The 19,007-nt window shown below is 41.1% G+C and overlaps 1 protein-coding gene across 1 annotated transcript in view; it reads left to right on the forward strand.

Annotated features, from left to right (window-relative positions):
- Positions 1-19,007, forward strand: part of smg1 (SMG1 nonsense mediated mRNA decay associated PI3K related kinase) — a 145,442-nt gene that overhangs the window by 50,561 nt on the left and 75,874 nt on the right. The window contains exons 21-28 of the mRNA XM_084372430.1: positions 177-376; positions 586-747; positions 5,634-5,788; positions 5,903-6,036; positions 8,811-9,122; positions 9,501-9,642; positions 14,486-14,636; positions 14,847-14,967. Of these exons, the coding sequence (XP_084228556.1) occupies positions 177-376; positions 586-747; positions 5,634-5,788; positions 5,903-6,036; positions 8,811-9,122; positions 9,501-9,642; positions 14,486-14,636; positions 14,847-14,967 (1,377 nt within the window). The remainder of the gene's footprint in view (positions 1-176; positions 377-585; positions 748-5,633; positions 5,789-5,902; positions 6,037-8,810; positions 9,123-9,500; positions 9,643-14,485; positions 14,637-14,846; positions 14,968-19,007) is intronic.

A 19,007-nucleotide genomic window follows, 5' to 3' on the forward strand; every position in this document is an offset into this window, starting at 1 on the left:
GACAGGAAACAAATAGTAGGGGAGAGATGGGGAATCACATGCAATAAAGGTTTCAAGTAAGACACGAACAAGGGATGTTGCGGTTCATAGTCACCAGCTTAACCTCTAGACCACCAGTGGCCTGATGTCTGGTTCCCGTCATTGTTGAGCCTAATGGCCTATTTGCTGTGTGTCAGGTATAATCCGGAGCCTGGCTGCCCACAGTCTGAACCCAGAGCAGGATGTTGGAGCGTGGGTTGGTGCTGGAAGTGATGGGGATGGTCACCACTCCAATCAGCTCCGCCTAGCTCTGTTGCTTCAGTACCTTGAGAACCTGGAGAAGCTCATGTACAATGCCTATGAAGGCTGTGCCAATGCTCTGACTGCTCCCCCAAAGGTGTGTAAAGAAAAGCTTCAGATTCCATTGCTGACTGAAGACTTAAGTGTTTAACATTATCGTAATCCAGAAGGAGTACTGAGACCAGAGAACATAAATTGAATAGTAGTCATTAAAATTGGTTCAGAATGGCAATGCCATATCTTAATGTAATAGTCCTTACCCTTCGAATACATAATATGATGTACCTCTCTGTCTCTGTGTCTCAGGGCATCAGGACATTCTTCTACACCAACCGTCAAACCTGCCAAGACTGGCTGACGAGGATCCGCCTGGCACTGATGAGGGTCGGTCTTCTCTCTGGCCAACCCGCTGTAACTATTCGCCACGGCTTTGACCTGCTTACAGAGATCAAGAACAGTAGTGCCCAGGTCAGTGCAAATGTGCTATAGTACCCCTTTCACACTGGTCAGTAGACCCACTAACACCAACTAACATCTGGCTTTTATGTGAATGTGTGCAATTGGGATATACTCCCAGGGAAGTTGATCCTGCTGTGTAGTCATGGAACAGCTGTGATGTAAACACAAGACTCGGGTGATTGGTCTAATTTACTTTAATTTACATCAGGCTTGATGCTATGACACATGTTGAAGATAAGGCCGTTGGCCTGTTAATATCTTTCCATTTGTCTCTGACAGGCAGCCTATAAAATTTCACTGCGCTGCCAGACATTCAAAAACCTCTTCTCACTACAACCAAACCTCTCTTGAGCCAACTGCCCTTCGAGACCTAGCCAAACTCTCTATCGACACAAGTATAAACTCGGGTCAGCAGGTTCTTTGTCCACGTAGCGGTCAGTTTTTCGAGAGCTAATGCTCACACTACCAAACAGTAGGTTCAGTCAATTACTGTGGGAATAGAAATACTTTTAACAGCTAAAAAGCCCTGCTAGTGACCAGGGCTGCCGCTAATGTCTCAATGGCTCATCGCTCTCCTCTGTCACCACAGTGGAGAGGAGGTCGTGTGGCTCGGGCACCACTTGGCGATGTCTCGTCCTGCTCAGTCATCTCCTGGATCCACATACTTTACATAGGTTATAACTTGTATCAGATATTCTGTCAATGCAACTTTTAAACTGTGATTTTGTTGTTCTGTTCTGTACATGCGACATATATTGCATGTCTGTCCGTCCTGGGAGAGGGATCCCTCCTCAGTGGCTCTTCCTGAAGTTTCTTCCCCCCCCGTTAAAAGGTTTTTTTCCCATCAACATGGCAAATTTTTCCTCACTTGAATCGAGGGTCTAAGGACAGAGGATGTCGTTCATTGTACAGATTGTAAAGCCCATTGAGGCAGTGTGATTGTGATTTTGGGCTATATAAATAAAATTGATTTGATTTCTCCACACTAAAGCAGAGGGGAAAATACAGGCACCAGCTTGCTCTTGTGGGAATAAAATATCAAGCTGGGATCCTCACCAGATGTGTGTGTTGTCTCTTGGTCTGAAGCTTGCCCAAGTGGCCTTTGCATTTACAGATGAGTGTTCACATTGTGGCCATTTCTCCCTCAAGTGCTCCATCGCCATCTGGCCTGTCAGACAGGTGTGTCCTGTGGTGACTCAGTTATGACTTCCACTGTAGCATCTCAGGAGGCGATGGAGCTTGCTGAGTCGAGGTTCCTTTTTAGTGTTTGTACCTGTGATCTTGGATTTCTTACAAGACCAAGGTGGACCAAGGGAAGACTTTCTCGACCATTGAGGATAACTTGGCAGCTATCTCTGCCTGCCACATTGGTTTTGAGGGGAAAGCTGCAGGGCAGCATCCCTTGGTTTGCCTTTTCATGAAGGACGCATGCCATAGGCTTCCAGTCTCTCAACGTTTGGCTACCTCCTTGAGGGAGCCACCTTTTGAACCACTGGAGCAGTTGGAGCCGAAAACGGTGGTTTTAAAGACAGTCTTGTTGCTGTCTCTTGTTTCAGCTAAACAAAGTCCTCTTTGGAAAATACAAGCGTTTCCTTGCCTTTATGCCTAAGGTTGGGGTAATCTTCACACTCTACCTGGGACCGTATTCAGGGGGATCTGCATTCAAGAGATTTGTGCTGCAAGTTGGGCCTCCCCACACAACTTCACCAGATTCTACAAACTTGATGTTACAGTCCCTCCATTAGCCCATTCGGTGCTTTGTGCGGCTCGACCTTAGTAAGTCTAACTCTCATGACAGTTGGTCTCCAGGTATCATCTGTCCAGCAATCCAGGCAAGTATTTAACACTTTTTTAGCTCATTTAACTCATCTTTTATTGATTGCTGGATTACTTTTAAACGTGTTGTTTTAAGTCTTCCATTTCAACATTCCTGCTTTTTTATGAGACATACTGGACTGAAAAGAAGCAGTCATGACCTGACGAGAAAAGCTGGCCACCACGGGTAACAAAGGCTGAGGTGTTTGAACCAACTCCTCCCAAATGTAATATTCGAAACGGAAAAAAAATGCTCCATTTAGTAACTATGAATGATGCCTTTTTTCGGAGACTTGTGGATTAAAAACGGGAAGATGCTCAGTATCTGTCGAGGCTATGCCATGGCCTGTTTGTAGACGCCATGGACACTACACCTACTGCTTTGTAATTTAAACTTCGACCTTTGCACTACTGATACTTGGAATAATGCCTGGAAAAGTCATCCAGATCTCCAAGTGATCCCAAAGCCTTTTGGCTTCACAAGTGACTCTGTTAATTCTATTACTTTCACAGTTGAGGACCAGGGGATGTTGCACAAAAAAAACAATTTTCATTTGCCACCTAGTTCATAAACTTGGTCGATTCATTTTAATTTTCTCAGCATGTTAACTTCCATACTCACACTAAAGGCCATGTACTGGACCTTGTCTGCTCTATTGGCATTTCTCCCTCCAACCTGCATGGCTTGATTTTAGCAATCACAGATCACTCTGGACTACACTAACACATCAACTGATGACCTGGTCTCTATGTACAATGTCATCCTCTTAGACACTCTGAGTCATCTTACCCAATCAAATTGCGCAGTGTCTCCTTCACTCAATCTGCTCCATGGTTTACACCAGAGTTCCGGAAAATGAAGGCTGCTGGGCAACTTCTTTAATATCTCTGCAGGAAAACTGGCCTAGCTGTCCATGCTTTAGCCTTTAAAGATCATCTAAAATTTATAAGGCAGCCCGGAACAACGAACAACTACTTCTCCTCAATCATTGCAAAAGGTCAAGGAAGCCCCAGCGTTCTCCTCCTCACTGTAAATATGTTACTTCAACTTACTAGACAATTTCCTCCTTCTCCCTCTTCTAACCTGTGCAGCAACTTTATGGTATTTTTCATTAAATACTGCCATCTGCCAGAAAAGCGCTGGCTGTGCACTCAGGAGTGCTGAGATAAAGTGCTTGTGTGCTGAGGGAAAAAAACACTGCATGTGTGTCTTGTCTCTATGACGACATATCTTGACAACCACAACTGTATGATCGACACTGTCCCTCTGCGGTTTACTATCCGTCTGTTTTTTATTTGACATCGAGACATCATAGCAAGGAGAATGTGGGTGCATGGCATGATCCATAGGAGACAAAAATACGCTGAATATTAGCCCCTAGGCCAGGAAAAAGGTGATGTCACCAGCGCCTATCTGAAAAGTTGAGATTGTAAGCTCGAAGTGCCGGAACTACTCGGACAAAAACAGGCATAGCGCTTTGGAAAAACATGCTGCAGCTTTTCTCTGGGCGGCCGCCTGCTGCCGCAGATGCTCGCTCGCTCACTCATTGGGAGCAACTGAAAAAACACAGACCCCTATATTTCATGTATAAAACCACATTAACTTTATTTTCTGTTTTCCAGATGACCGTAACTAACCTATGTGAATTAATTATCACTCAGATATTTATGAAAACATGAAAAGCAATGTTTACATAATTTGGCCTAATGGGACAGTTGAGATAGTCACCTCTCCTTGCAAAACCATCAAAGTCCAGCGTCATATCAAGAGACGGATGTTTATCAGTCAGTCGTGATCTGTAATGTGGCTTGTTGAAGTTCAAACATGTCTCCTTCTGGACCAACACTATTATAACTTGTAGAATGTAGACTGCGCCCTCTGTTGGAATCTAGCTAAATAGCAGTGCAGACTCATTGCAGATGCACGTGCTGCCTCTTGCTTTTTTTTTTTTTGTATGTCGTGGGCCAGATTGAGATGGTCAGTGGGCCGGAGCTGGCCCCCTGGTCGCATTTTGCCTATGTCTGGTCTAAAATCTTTAGTTGGTGTCACTGGTACTCTGGACGCTGGTTCAAATCCTACATCACAGGCAGACAGCAATTTGTCTCTATCGGCCACTTCAGTTCTCCTACATCCCCCCCTTTCCCATGGTGTCCCCCAGGGCTCAGTTCTGGGGCCCTTACTCTTCATCATTATATTATCCCACTAGGTAACGTTATTTGTCCGCATGGTCTCAATTTCCATTGCTATGACGACAATTATACATATACACCAAACCATCAGGCAGACAAATTTGATGGGGGAATAGTTCTGCTTGAAATTAATGTTTGGATGACGTGCAACTACTACATCCTAACCTGTCCATCCCTGGTTTCACGTCCACTGTCGCTGAGGTAAAAAATCTTGGTGTCATTTTACTGACTCCACCCTCTGCTTTGATGCACACATCCAACACATTGCCAAAAAAGCCTTCTTCCATCTTAATAATGTCTTCAAATGCTGCACCTCACTCTCTCACCCTGTCTCTGTGACTCTAATCCATGATTTTATCACATCCAGACTTGCTGTAATTCCCTTCTTTTTAGCCTGCTTACTCAGGGGTATGTCCAGAATTCAGCTACAGCAGTCCTCTGTCACACACTGCACTGGCTCCCAGCTCAGTTTCACATCATGTTTAAACTTCTCCTACATGTCCACAAGTCCCTTAATGTTTTGGCAGCCTCCTACCTGTCCAGATCTTTCACATCCTTACTCCACTCCTCCAATGCCCATCTAAACTCAGTTCCTCCCTCCTCCCATTTGTTGCTTCCTTTAAGATGCTTTTGAAAACTCATCTGTTAAGACTAGTCTTCTCTGATGCTCCTTAATGTGCATTCTATGATTGTGTGTCTTCATGCATTGAATGTTTTTTATGTGCTTTGTAAAGTGTCCTTGGGTGACTTGAAAGGTGCTTATAAAAAAAAAAACTTGTATACACACTAATTGTGTTATATATGTGGTATTACACAAAGCTAGGTAGCATTCCTAATATCTAATAGTATTATCTGGTTAGATGAATCGCATGTTTTGATGTGCTCGTCAGGGTCCAGAGCTAGAGGTTCCACTGACATTGCTGGTGGAAGCTCTGTGTGAGCTACGTTGTCCTGAGGCCATCCAGGGACTGGCAGCTTGGAGCCTCCTGACCACTGGGAGGAGTCTGGGCTGGCTGTCGTCAGTCGCCCTTCAGGCTGAGGGACGGTAAGCAACGCTGCCACCAGACATCCTCACATCAGTGAAATACTCAAATAAATCATCCACCTCCAGGTCCATTTATTTGGTGTCCTCCTCTAAATTGTGTGTATGTCTGTGTAGGTTTGAAAAGGCAGCTCTGGAGTATCAAGATCAGCTGTCTGCAGTTACAGGGATGGACTGCAGCATCAAAAGCGCTGAATGCTGTCTTCTCAAATTCTCCAGCAACACAAGCAGCCCCAAACACACCAGCAACGGTAACCAGCGCATATCCATGTTTAATGCAGTCCGCACCAGTTAAGTGAGGTTAAAGATATAATAGTAACATTTCTGCATTAAATTTAAGGCTGCACGAAAAAAACAAAACACATTGTGATTATTTTCACAGATATTACAATTGGGGTATTATTCACACAAGACAAAATAATTCATTTTGCATCACAATTTTCATTTTCACTAAAACAAACTACTAAAAAATATAAAAATATCCAAATCCTAATGTGACATTTGGTGTCTGTACCAGACATGTTTTCTTGCATCTGGAGAACAGGATTTGAAGGCAGGGACGTCTCTACAGGACTACAGGAACATCATTATAATGCTTTCTGTCACACATTTGACCTTTTTATCTTAAAAATTGCAGCCTCTGCTAATTGGTATTACACGTGACCATACTGTGATTTTGATAATACCTTGATTTATGTTACAGCCTTTTAATTAATTTTATAGCCCAAATTAAAATGTCTCATAATGACTAGACATTTCTTGTATGTATTGTTGAGTTGTGGTGTTAGACTATCCCAAATGTGAAATCTTTAATTTTATTTTAGGTAATGATGCGTTTCATTTGGTTACCTGTCACTATAACTTCCAGAAGCGAGTATAGAACTGCAGAAGTCACATAGAAAGATTTTCATCAGCAATGGTGGTTGTTTTACAATGAAGACAATAACTCCCATGATTTTGTTTTAAATGAGAGCCCCCTAGAGGCGGAAATTACACACTGTACACAAGTGACCTTTGGTCTGCTAGATATTGATGTGTTACTCTCTGCAGATCACTTTCACATGTTAAAGCCACTAATCTATTCGATGCCAGTGGAGCACAACAGTGTGTTTTTTATAGCTGGTGTACCCAGAACATCACTGTAAACAGTGAATGCTAATGGATCAGTCAGTCAAGCTGATAAGATTCACCACAAAAAAGTCTCAATCCAGCTGACCAGCCAGGGACATTCCTTCGCAAGAAATAACTAGCAAATATGTCTGGCATAATCATATTTAAAACCACAGCAATAAAAGCAATGAATTATAGAATATATAAATAAAAACAATAGATAACTGACATGTTTGTGAATTACCCAAAGCAGTTACACTGTACAATAATCATTTCATCCATTATACACTTAAAATGATCCAGTGACACATACCTGGCAAATTTGTATACCTCCTGTAATTTGTTCCATTTGTTTGGTACAAGAAACTAAAAGCTAATTTACCAAGCTCTGTATTTATCAGAGGGACTTCAAGGGACAGAAATTCTCGGGAGAGAGTGTGATGACAGGTAGATTTAAGTTGTAAAAGAGAAGTGAGGTAGTAGTGTAACTTGCCTAGCAATGCCTTTTATAAATAAAAAGGAGGCAAGAGAAGGTAGACTGTAAATGGCAAACTGTGTCTAGTGATTTCAGTGTCGAAGGTCATACAGAATGTCACCATGATCTAAAACAGACAATATAATTAATTGAACAAGTGTTCTGTTCTCAAAAGAGTCGCATGACTAAAGCCTATTGGTGCACCCATTTTGATTTGTTAATTTGAACACGTGTTTTCAATGAAAGCTTATCATCCAGCTAAATGCCCGGATATTTGTAATCTGTAATACACTTTACTTGGTTCCTTTTAGTGACTGAATGCAATAGACGTCACGGTCATACTTTGTCGACCTTGTAAATGGCATAAATTTGGTCCTGAATGAATACAACCAATCTTAGGTTTTTCAAGGATTTCTGAACAAAGTCAAATGTACACTGAAGACTTGACACAGCTTGCTCCATAGATGGTGTGGAACGCTATATAATAGTGTCATCTGCATAGAAATGGGCGTTTGCAGTTGTCCACTAAGGCACATAAAATTAAACCTTGTGGGACTTTTTTAAAAATTCCGTTTGGTTTAAGTGCAATCCTGAGACCACTATACACTTTTCTATCAGAGATGTAGTCCTTAAAACCATTTTAAAAGATGTGTCATTAAAACCCAGCGGGGCCAGTTTATCCAAAAGCAATCTGTGAGTGACTTTGTCAAATCAATAACAAGGCTGCACAATGTTTCTTACCATAAAGAGCAGAAATTATGTAGTTTACAACCCAAGTGTTAAGTTAAAAATGTGTGCCAATGGTACAGCAATGACAGGGGAAGTAAGTCTTAAGAGATGAGCTCTTCATGCACTTTGAATAACACTAAGCATTGTAAACTTCAATTTACTTATCCGATATCCGACGGAAGTCACCGATTAGTGTAACGATCCACATTCCATAGTGTGATTGTCATTTATCCATTGCTCTCTTATGAGATTCTATCATTACTTTTGAACTTATGTGTGGAAATCTACTTACTTGTAGTTAATAATGCATTGTTGTGTACTTGATTTGTTGAAGTTTTTTAAACATTATAGGTATTGCTGTTGCAATTTGCTGTCCTACACCTGTTAGTGATTGAAGTCTACTAAATTACAGTTTAAATAAATTGCTTTGGAATACAATCCTAATTTAGGTATCTGAATTCAATCAGAGCTGAAAAATAGTGAGTCATTCATTGCAGCAGTTCCCTCTTACAAGAGTTAATGTGGAGTTGGTCTTTCATGGCAGTTTAAGTGGCCTAAAAATAATGCCTAATTGTAATCATCATAATAAGGTATCACATTTTAGCCCCTGGTATCTTTATCTATTGATATCACAAAAGAATGTTCTTAATAATTAGTCTAATACAAGCTTTGCTGTCTTGCCTATGATAAATATTGCTCTCCTCTTAAAAGGTGACAGCCGGAAGACGGTGCTGTTAAAGTCCAGTGAGTGCTCTCCTGAGGTGATCAACTTCCTGGCCAACAAAGCGTGTCAGTGTTATGTGGCACTATGTGATTGGGCATCTGTTAAGGAGTGGCAGGCCACCGTCCATTCCCTCAAACAGAACTCCACTAATTCAGTCAGCATCAACCTAAGGACAGATTTCAACTATATCCAGGCTCTGAGCCGCTTTGAAGAGGGAGATCTGGCTGAGTGTGGGGTTCAGCTGGAGCTGCTGCCCGGAGAGGACTGCAGCTCACTCTCCAGCAGTAAGGACAAGCTGGGTAAGTGCATTATAGGACATGCTCTGGAAATAAGTGTTCCTGATGCTGAAATAAGTAGTAGTTTTTATTTAAATTAAGAAAACTGTCATGTCATTGTGTCGAAAGGCATCACCAAGACAGAGTCGAAACTCCGGTAATTTAATTATTTAATGCAGTGTCCATCACCAGCTGCACCAACTACTCTTTACAGCAACAGACAAAAATTGTAGGCTTAGATGAGTTGGATTATAGATCAGTTTATGTATTCTGTATACATAATAAAGTGGTACTCAATGAAAGAGCCAATGAAGTTAAATTATTCTCTGAAGTTCTCTTCACGCTGTCCCATTTAGCTTCAATTATTTTACGTGTGTGTGTGTGTGTGTCTGTGTGTGTCAGATCTGAAGCGGCTTCTGCCCTCCATGAGTCCAGATCCAACTGAGCTGCAGAGAGCCATTGAGGTGCAGCTCCTTCGCAGTGCTGTTAGTGCCATGTCAAAAGCCATTCAGCAGCAGGAGCAGAGGACCACCACCAATCCAGAGTAAGTGATTAACCTGATGGTGTTTCTAGGTCCTGTCAAGGCCCTTACACATCATGCCAATGGTCAACTGTCAGCATTGTCAGGGCAGTTGGTGAGTATCAAGGGCTCAAAGTCAGTGCGGTGTGTACCGCACCATTGGCACTGGACAGCCCTTGTTGGAGGCTTTTCGGTCGATTCAGCATGTAGAATCGGACTGCATTTTCTCCTTATTTTTGTCCTCTACCTCTTCAACTGTGCCGGTTGCAACTTTTTCTCAAATATATTCTCCATTAAGAGCACCTATATTAGAGAAAGTGGAACACAATATATCAGGACCCCCTTGAGGAAATTTCCTCAAATTTGGCTGAAACATCCACTTGAAATCTGTAATTCAAGGTCACTATGACCTCACAAAACACGTTTTTTTGGCCATAACTCAAGATTTCATACACCAATTATGTTTCACTTTCATTACATTTCCCACAACTGTGTAATAGAAACAATGATGAAGTGTTGACATTGTATATACAAAAGGTCAAAGGTCAGCTCAACTGTGACATGTTATGCAAAAAATGTTTTCTGACCATTATTTTTTCACACCATAACTCAGAAACAGAAGGGGAGATTGTTATGATATTTCATATTAGGAGATAAGATAATGAATTGGTGACACAAATCTTGCGTGCCCACCTCCAAACTTTGGTAACTGTATAATTATTAATAATTTTATGTGAAGCAATCACGTTTTAGAATTTGTTGCTTCATCATCTTCTGTCAGAATCAGTCCTGTGTTGATATTGTCTCCAAGTAAAGGCAGCATGTTTCTCACTGGAACTTCTTCACTGGAATGATGCATGTCAATATAGTGATAACATGGGGCCGTCCACAATTTCTCAGCCTTTGCTATGTACACAACTGCTTTGCTTTAGTGGGTACTCATGTGACACAACATAGGAAATTGTGTTTGGATTCTTGTGATTGACTGATCTAAACAATTTTGAGATACAAATCACAACAACAAATGCCACCAACAACCAAATACACAATTAAGAATGTTTGACACATCATAGATGAGTAATTTCTTCATTGGTCCATAAAACTCTGACAAAAACAGTCTTGTTACATTCCCAAAGGCCCCGTCGATCCATTCCAGTACAAATATTTTGTCTACAACATACAATAGATCGATAAATGTTGATGATCTGCTGTTGCAGTTTTTTGAAATAAGCTGTTATCTGTTCAGAGTATTTTGCTTCGTAACTCCAGTTAGCCTTTGGATTTCAGTGACATGTTGGTATCAACATAGCACCTGCACTCTTACCTCACCCATAGGAACTTCTGTGTCCTGCCTGAAGCCTACACAAGCCATCAGGTGCCCACATAGAAAGGAAAACCCCCACCCTCTTTTCTCTCTCTCCTCAGCCACTTTCAAGCTAGCCATTAAATAATTGATGCATCATGTTGTCAGTGAAATTTCAAAAACTGCAATACAGTGCATTCAGAAAGTATTCAGACCCCTTCACTTTTTTCACCAATTGTTATGTTGGAGCCTTATGCTAAAAACGTTTAAATTATTATTTTCCCCTCATCAATCTACGCTCAATACACCATAATGACAAAGCAGAAACAGAATTTTAGAAATTTTTACAAATCCCTTTGCCATTACACTTGAAATTGGCTTAGGTGCCTCCCATTTCTCTTGAACATCCTTGAGATGTTTCTCCACCTTAACTGTGGTCCACCTGTGGAAAATTCAATTGATTGGACATGATTTGGAAAGGCACATGCCTGTATATAAGGCCTCACAGCTGACAATGCATATCAGAGCAAAAAACGAAGCCATGATGTCGAGGGAACTGCCTGCAGAACTCGGAGACAGGATTGTGTTGAGGCACAGATCTGGGGAAGGCTAGAAAAAAAATTCTGCTGCATTGAAGGTCTCCAAGAGCACAGTGGCCTCCTTAATTCTTAACTGGAAGAAGTTTGGAAGAACCAGGACTCAGGTCAATTGGGCGAGAAGGGCTTTAGTAAGAGAGGTGACCAAGAACCTGATGGTCACTCTGGCTGAGCTCTAGAGATCCTGTGTGTAGATGGGAGGAACTTCCAGAAGGACAACCATCACTGCAACACTCCACCGACCTGGGCTTTATGGCAGAGTGGCCAGACGGAAGCCTCTCCTCAGAGAAAGTTTGCAAAAAAGCACCTAAATGATTGTCAGACTGTGAGAAACAAGATTCTCTGGTCTGATGAAAGCAGGATTGAACTGTTTGGCCTCAATTCTAAGCATCATGTCTGGAGGAAACCAGGCATCGCTCATTACCTGCCCAATACCATCCCAACGGTGAAGCATGGTGGTGGTAGCATCATGCTTTGGGGGTGTTTTTCAGCGGCAGTCAGACTGGGTCGAAGGTTCACCTTCCAACAGGACAATGACCCTAAGCAGACAGCCAAGACAACGCAGGAGTGGCTTAGGGACAATTCTGTGAATGCCCTTGAGTGGCCCAGCCAGAGCCTTGACTTGAACCTAATTGACCAGCTCTGGAGGGACCTGAAAATGGTTGTCCACTGACAGTCCCCATCCAACCTGACAGAGCTTGAGAAGATCCGCAGAGAAGAATGGCAGAAAATCCCCAAATCCAGGTGTGCAAAGCTTGTTATGTCATACCTAAGAAGACTCGATGCTGTAATCGCCGCCAAAGGTGCTGAAAGGGTCTGAATACTTATGTCAATGTGATATTTCAGTTTTTCCTTTTTAATAAATTTGCAAAAAATTAAAAAATTCTGCTTTGACAACAGCATGAATTTTGAAGTGTGAAATTATGACTATTTCAAACTGAATGTTTTTCTAAATACATTATTTACTATAGGGTTTCCGGTACATGAATTGAAAATAATAATTGAAAATAGGATCTTGCAGTATCACTAGGCCAAAACAACAAACACAACAAATTAAAGATATATTTCAAAGTTAAATAACTAAACTAGTCTATACTGAAATGTTAGGAATATTTAAATATTACACTTATCATGGTACACATCATTATCATTTCTATTGACTTGAGGGAATAACATCACAATAATAAATCAAGAACATTGAGCATCTCCTTTATGTAACGTTACCTGACTCTCTTCCTCTGGAACCTTTCTCTTCTTTTGAAAATAGTTTAAAATACTTATCTGAAAATGTAACCAGAAAAGAGTCATGGCAGAAAATTACCTGGGCATTACCTAAGCTAACGTTATGTCGTGCTGTTCAAAATGTGTATCTGAAACGTAACACGTTACTTAATAATTTAGTAACGCGTTACTCTAATCTGACCACTTTTTTCAGTAACGAGTAATCTAACGCGTTAATATTTACAAACCAGTAATCAGATTAAAGTTACTTATTCAAGTCACCGTGCGTTACTATTATTTTTGTCATTTTCCTTAGTAAAAATATATATTTTTGCTTTCTTCTTGTGTCTCGGGGAGTGATGTCACGTATGCAATAAGTCACGTTTTCAGCATGAGGACAACTCACATGTAACACCACGCAGCGACACAAACGCATCAACAATGGAGGGAGGTGAGAGATGCGTGTTTTCGAGCTGGAAATACAGTCATTATTTTGAGTTTGTGTCAGCTAAAGATGAGAATAGTAAGGTTCGTTGTACACGCTGTGCTGGCGACAAAGTACTATCAAGCTTCAAAAACACAATGTCAAATTTGAAGAAACATTTGGAGTCGCAGCACAGCACAGTTAAGTTTACAGAGCAAGTCCCACCAGGTGGTGTTAAGCAGAGAGCTGCGAGCAAAGCCACGGCCTCGACTTCTGCAGGAGGTCCCCCACCTCCCAAACAACAAAAGCTTTGGTGCTAAACAAGTAAGTGGGGGAGAGTTGAAGAAGTTGGTCGGGCGGTATGTTGTAGAGGAAATGCTGCACGGTTGACGCGAAAGTAATTTGTAATCTAACTTAGTTACTTTTAAAAACAAATAATCAGTAAAGTAACTAAGTTACTTTTTAAAGGAGTAATCAGTAATCAGATTACTTTTTCAAGGTAACTGTGGCAACACTGCATTAGGGTCGTTTTCACGGGTTTGAACAAAACTGTATCAAATATAACCTTATCTTCACCCTTTTCTCTCCCTCCACGTCGGACTGTCGTCTCTACTCTCTTCGTCTTTCGCGTGCCGCAGCCAGACAGGCAGGTGGTGATCCGGTGTTGGTTTTTCAAAATAAGGGTATTTGCAGCATAGCGTCACATTTCATGAAAAATACCATGTTTTGTGCCAAAATTCACATTTCATACAATAATTTACATTAACATAAACATGAAAACAACATAAAAACAAGGTTAAAAAACCCAAAACATTATTCTGAAGGTGTGGTGGCTTTAATTTTGCCGTGGCGGTGCGCCACAATCAATTACATGTAGAGGAAACCCTGCATTTATGTAACACCAGGTTTTACAGATTGCAGATTACAGATTAAGACCTGGCGGCTCGCCAGGCTTATAATACACTGGGGGAAACCCTGCTTGTGCGCAAAGTAATTCCACACAGCTGACATCACACAGCTGACATGATAAAATCGCTAGGCTGTCACTCTCGACGTTCTGTTTACACATGCTGCAGTGGCTACATCTCTGTTTATGGCATGTCGCGCAACTGCTGTTGCTGAGGCGATCGCGGAAAGTGAAGTTGAGCATTTGGGCTTAGGTATCGGATCAGACGGGCTATAGTTGTTTTTTTCGATGGTCGATCCTGAAATTTTGACCAATATCGGACCAATACTGATCCTGAGTATCGTATCGAGCCACCCCTAATTTACATGTCAGAGATATTGCAGTCTCTTAGTAACCAATGTGATGTGATGTTGCAGTACGTTGGTGCGCTGCCTGAAACAGACTGGACGAATCTGCTTGGGTCCTCTTCGCCTGTCCACCTTTATGCTGTCTGATGCCCTGCCCACCCCGCCCACCCTGCAGCTCCACTGCACTGCCAACCTGGAGAACACACTCAATGGACAAGAAGTATGCGCACGCACACTTTCTCTTTAACTAGACTAGAAATGTTCATACAGCTTTAATTATAGTTTCTTTTAAGTGTTTGGTGCCAAGAAATGTTAATGTCATTTGGGACAAAGGCAAATTAATGTAGCACGTTGCTTCCTAAGCCCTGTACAGAAGCAGTGTTAACGTCAACTAAACAGATGCAACAAAGTAAACTTGTTTTATTTTCAGGACTGTGTGATTCCTCTATCCAGTGAGGCTCTGAGCTCTTGTAAGCAACAGGATGTCCAGCCTTTCCTTCAGGCCCTCAGATACACCATGTTCCAGAGACAGCACCTCCAAAAAGTCAAAGGTAAACTAGAAAAAATTGCATTTCCTGTGAAAATACAGTGTGAATGCTGACGGCTGAAGTGATTTCGAAAAAACTGCTGAATATACTGGAAAATACTTTGCTGAATTTTTCAAAAGCTGAAAAGGCAGAAAAGCTGAAAAGTAATAGACTGAATGGGCTAAAAAAGCTGAACATTTTGATAGTTGAATGGTTTCTCTAGCTGAACGTTTGCTGAAGTAGTAGCAGAACAAAATTTGAAAAATTCCCAATAAGGATAAATGGGACATTTTTTGCAGAAAAAGCTGAATATTTCCAAAAGTATAAAAGATAGAAACGCCAAAAGTAGATGCACATCATGTCCTTTTGATAGTTGAATGGTTTCTGTAGCTCAAAATTTGTAGGAGGAGAAGCGAGCCGAAAAACGTACAGAAGTAGAATAGTAACTAGAAAAATTGCATTTCCTGTGAAAATACAGTGTGAATGCTGACGGCTTAAGTGATTTCGGAAAAACTGCTGAATATACTGGAAAATGCTTGCCTGAAATGCATAAAACTATAAGAATGACTGGTCAAGATTCTGCAGAAAAAGCTGAATTGCTGACATTGCTGAACCCTGTGATGTGTTTTTTATTTCTGTATAGTGAAAAACGAGGGAGCCAGAGCGAGAGTCAAAGAGTCAAAACCAAAACCTGCTCTCCTCCAGAAATGTAGGCTCAAAATTAATATTGCGGCTTATGGGGGAGGTGCTTATGAGTTGCGTATACTTATGGAGTGCTTGTCCCTCTATGGCTTCTACAGCCAAAAGTGTAAGTCCTACATCTGAAATAAGACCATCAAGATTTCCTACATTTCTATGTGTATATATTGTCTATGTGAAGTAAAAGATGTGGGCTCTAAATCAAGCTGAAGACAATTTTTTCTCAAGATTTTCCAGGTGCTCTCCACTCTAGTGGTCACTCACACAATACACACCCATTATTAAAATCTGAAGGCGAGCTAAAAATCCTTAAAACTATAACTGTGATGATTTCAAAACTGTAAAAGATTTTAAAAAGCTGAATAGTTCGAAGTCTTGTAACTTGGAGAAACTAGAAATGATGTCTGTAGCTCAAAGTATGAGGGAGGAGAAGAGGGTGGTTTTGAAGAGGATTTGAAGATTTTCCCATTCACTTCCATTGTAAATTTCTATTTGAAAAAGCTGAAAAGTACAAGGTTGAAAGAGTTCAGCTCAAGACCGAGACCAAAAAAAACAAACTACTACTACTAAGCCATTTTGCATGAGTTGTAGAACATAAGCACCATACTAGGTTCAGCTGCTTAGTATAAATATGAGATTGTATTATTTCAACTACAGGCACAATAATACAGAGACAGTGCATGTCTTGTGTGAACTCACTATAAATGTTTTCATCAATTGGCTGAAATCAAATATGTGTAGCAATTGCATGACCGCTATTTCTACACTATTTGAGGATTGACTCTTGAGTGCTGTTAAGGACTGACATGACTATAGTCCCAAAGTCATCTAACAAAATAACAAGCCTCCAACACCACCCTGCGCCTCAAAAAAAAGTCTAATGAATGGGAAATATGTTACTAATTTAAATTGTACTTAATTTGTAGATGAACGTGAATTTTAAATATTAAATATACACACAATTATCAACTTGAAATTGCATTATTTCCCATTATAGTAGCCAAATTACACTGTATAATATCAGCATCACTGAAATGGCATAGGCCTAATGCTTAATCAATCACAACGATATGCAAATATTATTCAAAGGCCAATGATGCCATATATTTATTCAAACAAGGCCATTATAAGCACAATACTGTAATTAAATACATAGGGCCGGATCTACTAAAGGTTTCAACTATTTACTAACAGTGCGCAAAAAGGGTTGCGTCTGTCAAAGGTGCAAAATAGCGCGTCTGCATTCAGTTAGTACGTTTGCAGCAATTAATATGCAACATGGGTCGTTTACACGCAATTGTGCGTGTTGTGGGTGGAGAAAATGTAAATATATTAATTTTGCACGCGCAAAGTGATTTATCAAACCTAAAAGCAATTTTGCCAGTAGAAACTGCGTCTATATTTAACACATCTCAAAGGGAGGAGCAAACGGTTTGTATGCGTAATTGCGCACACATGGCTGCGGTTATTGTTGCAAGAAGGAGACGCCGAGAACGCATTTTTCACCCTTGTGTGAACATTTTTGGGATGAACGAGGAAACTATCATTAGAACATATCGCCTATCCAGCCTTGCCATTTTGGAGCTGTTGGAGGAACTCAGAGCGGATTTGGAGCCAGCTACGAGAAGGAGTCACGCAATACCTGCAATAACAAAACTCCTTGCATGTTTACTATTATTATTATATTTATATTATTATACGCCAAATTTTCTTTTGTTCTTCTTCTGATGTCTTGGTATCTCCTTCTCACTTCATCCACTGTTCGCCTGTATTAACTTTTTCACCGATTTTCTCCCATAGGCGTTCCTTTGCGCGACCGTCAGATTCCTTTGCTGCAGCTCATTTAAATGTTTATTCGCTTCCTCTACCAACACTTCTAATTCCAAAGGGTCGAATTTCACTTTGCGCTTTTGCTTTCTCAAACTCGCCATGCTGAACCATGAAACACGCTTAACCCTCATTTAGATAGGCGTGTCTCCAACACATTTGCACCTGTTGTCATTAACGCAATCACTCTCAGTAAATCGCCCGAAACCGCGGTTCAACCCCACACGCAAATTTCTAGATTGCGCACGCAGATTAGTACAAGCAATTTGGGATCTTAGTAGATCCGGCCCATAGACACACGCACAACTGACGAATTCGCTGACATTTTGCGTCCTCCTCCATGGATCCGTGACTGTGCTTTAGAGGGGGGAGGGGGGACGTGAGAGAACGAGCGCCAACGCCGTCTGTGTCACAAAATGCATGTGATTGGTACCACTTGAAGGTGGCGTATAATGATATCAAAAAAAAAAAAAAAAACTGCCTGCCTGGATATTATAGGTTACAAATCCCTTCGAGACTGCTCGGCCACTCCGAGACATTGCGTGACCGAGAGACCCGAGACCGAGACAAGACCGAGACCAAAGACTGTCGAGGCTGTGACAAGACCAAGACCAGTCTCGAGAACTACAAGTCTACCGCTCGCCCAATGTCAGCCCCCCTCAACCCTGTAAAGTATATGGGGTTAGCGATGGCCCAGACTCATACAGGAGTATTGTGTTGATCAGATTGAAGTGTTCCTCATGCTGTTTTATAATTGTCAAGTTTTGGCATCATCTCTACTAATCTCTACTTTTTACTACTAAGGTGTAGTAGTAGAGTAGTGCACCCTTTAAAACTAGTTTGTGGAATCCGCAACAACTGAGTGTTTGTGGCATTACCATGTTTTGACAATATAGTTGTTATAATAATAATAATAATACAAGATAATATAAGCAGGTTTTAAAGGTGTTTGTGCTAGAGTTGTTCAGATTCCAGTATCAGTATCAGTACCAATATGTTGTATGGCAATCATTCAATGCAAGGTTTTACCTGAGCCAGGCCATACAATAATGGCCGCAATCATATCAAAGCCATACAGAGTTAGTAGTATCTACAGCTGTTAAAAGAGCTGGGGGTTTTTGGGGTTTTTTTTGCACACACTGGTATCGGATCGGTACATGGTATCGGCTGATACCCAAAGCCAAGGTATCGGAATTGGTATCTGGAAGGAAAAAATGTTATCGGAACATCTCTAGTTTGTGCACTTACATGCAGACAAGCTAGTCAAGTAGTCAATTAAGTTGGTCACAATGCATCATTTTGTTATTTTTCTGAGACATTGCTGTTATTTATCGGGATTAATGTAAGAGCAGATTCTGATGGTGGCATTTATTTGTCTGAGACATTGTTGACATGTTTGTGTCTCAGTCGACACAATATTTAAGATCATGGTAGTTGGTGATTAGTGAAATTGAAGTCTGTATCCAGTGTATACAGGACGTCTGTTAGCAGTGTATTAGGGATATTTCAAGGTGGGGGCTAGTGACGTACAAGTGAAG

This window comes from Pagrus pagrus (genome assembly GCF_965226575.1).
Source record: "Pagrus pagrus genome assembly, chromosome: 13".
NCBI lineage: Eukaryota > Metazoa > Chordata > Actinopteri > Spariformes > Sparidae > Pagrus > Pagrus pagrus.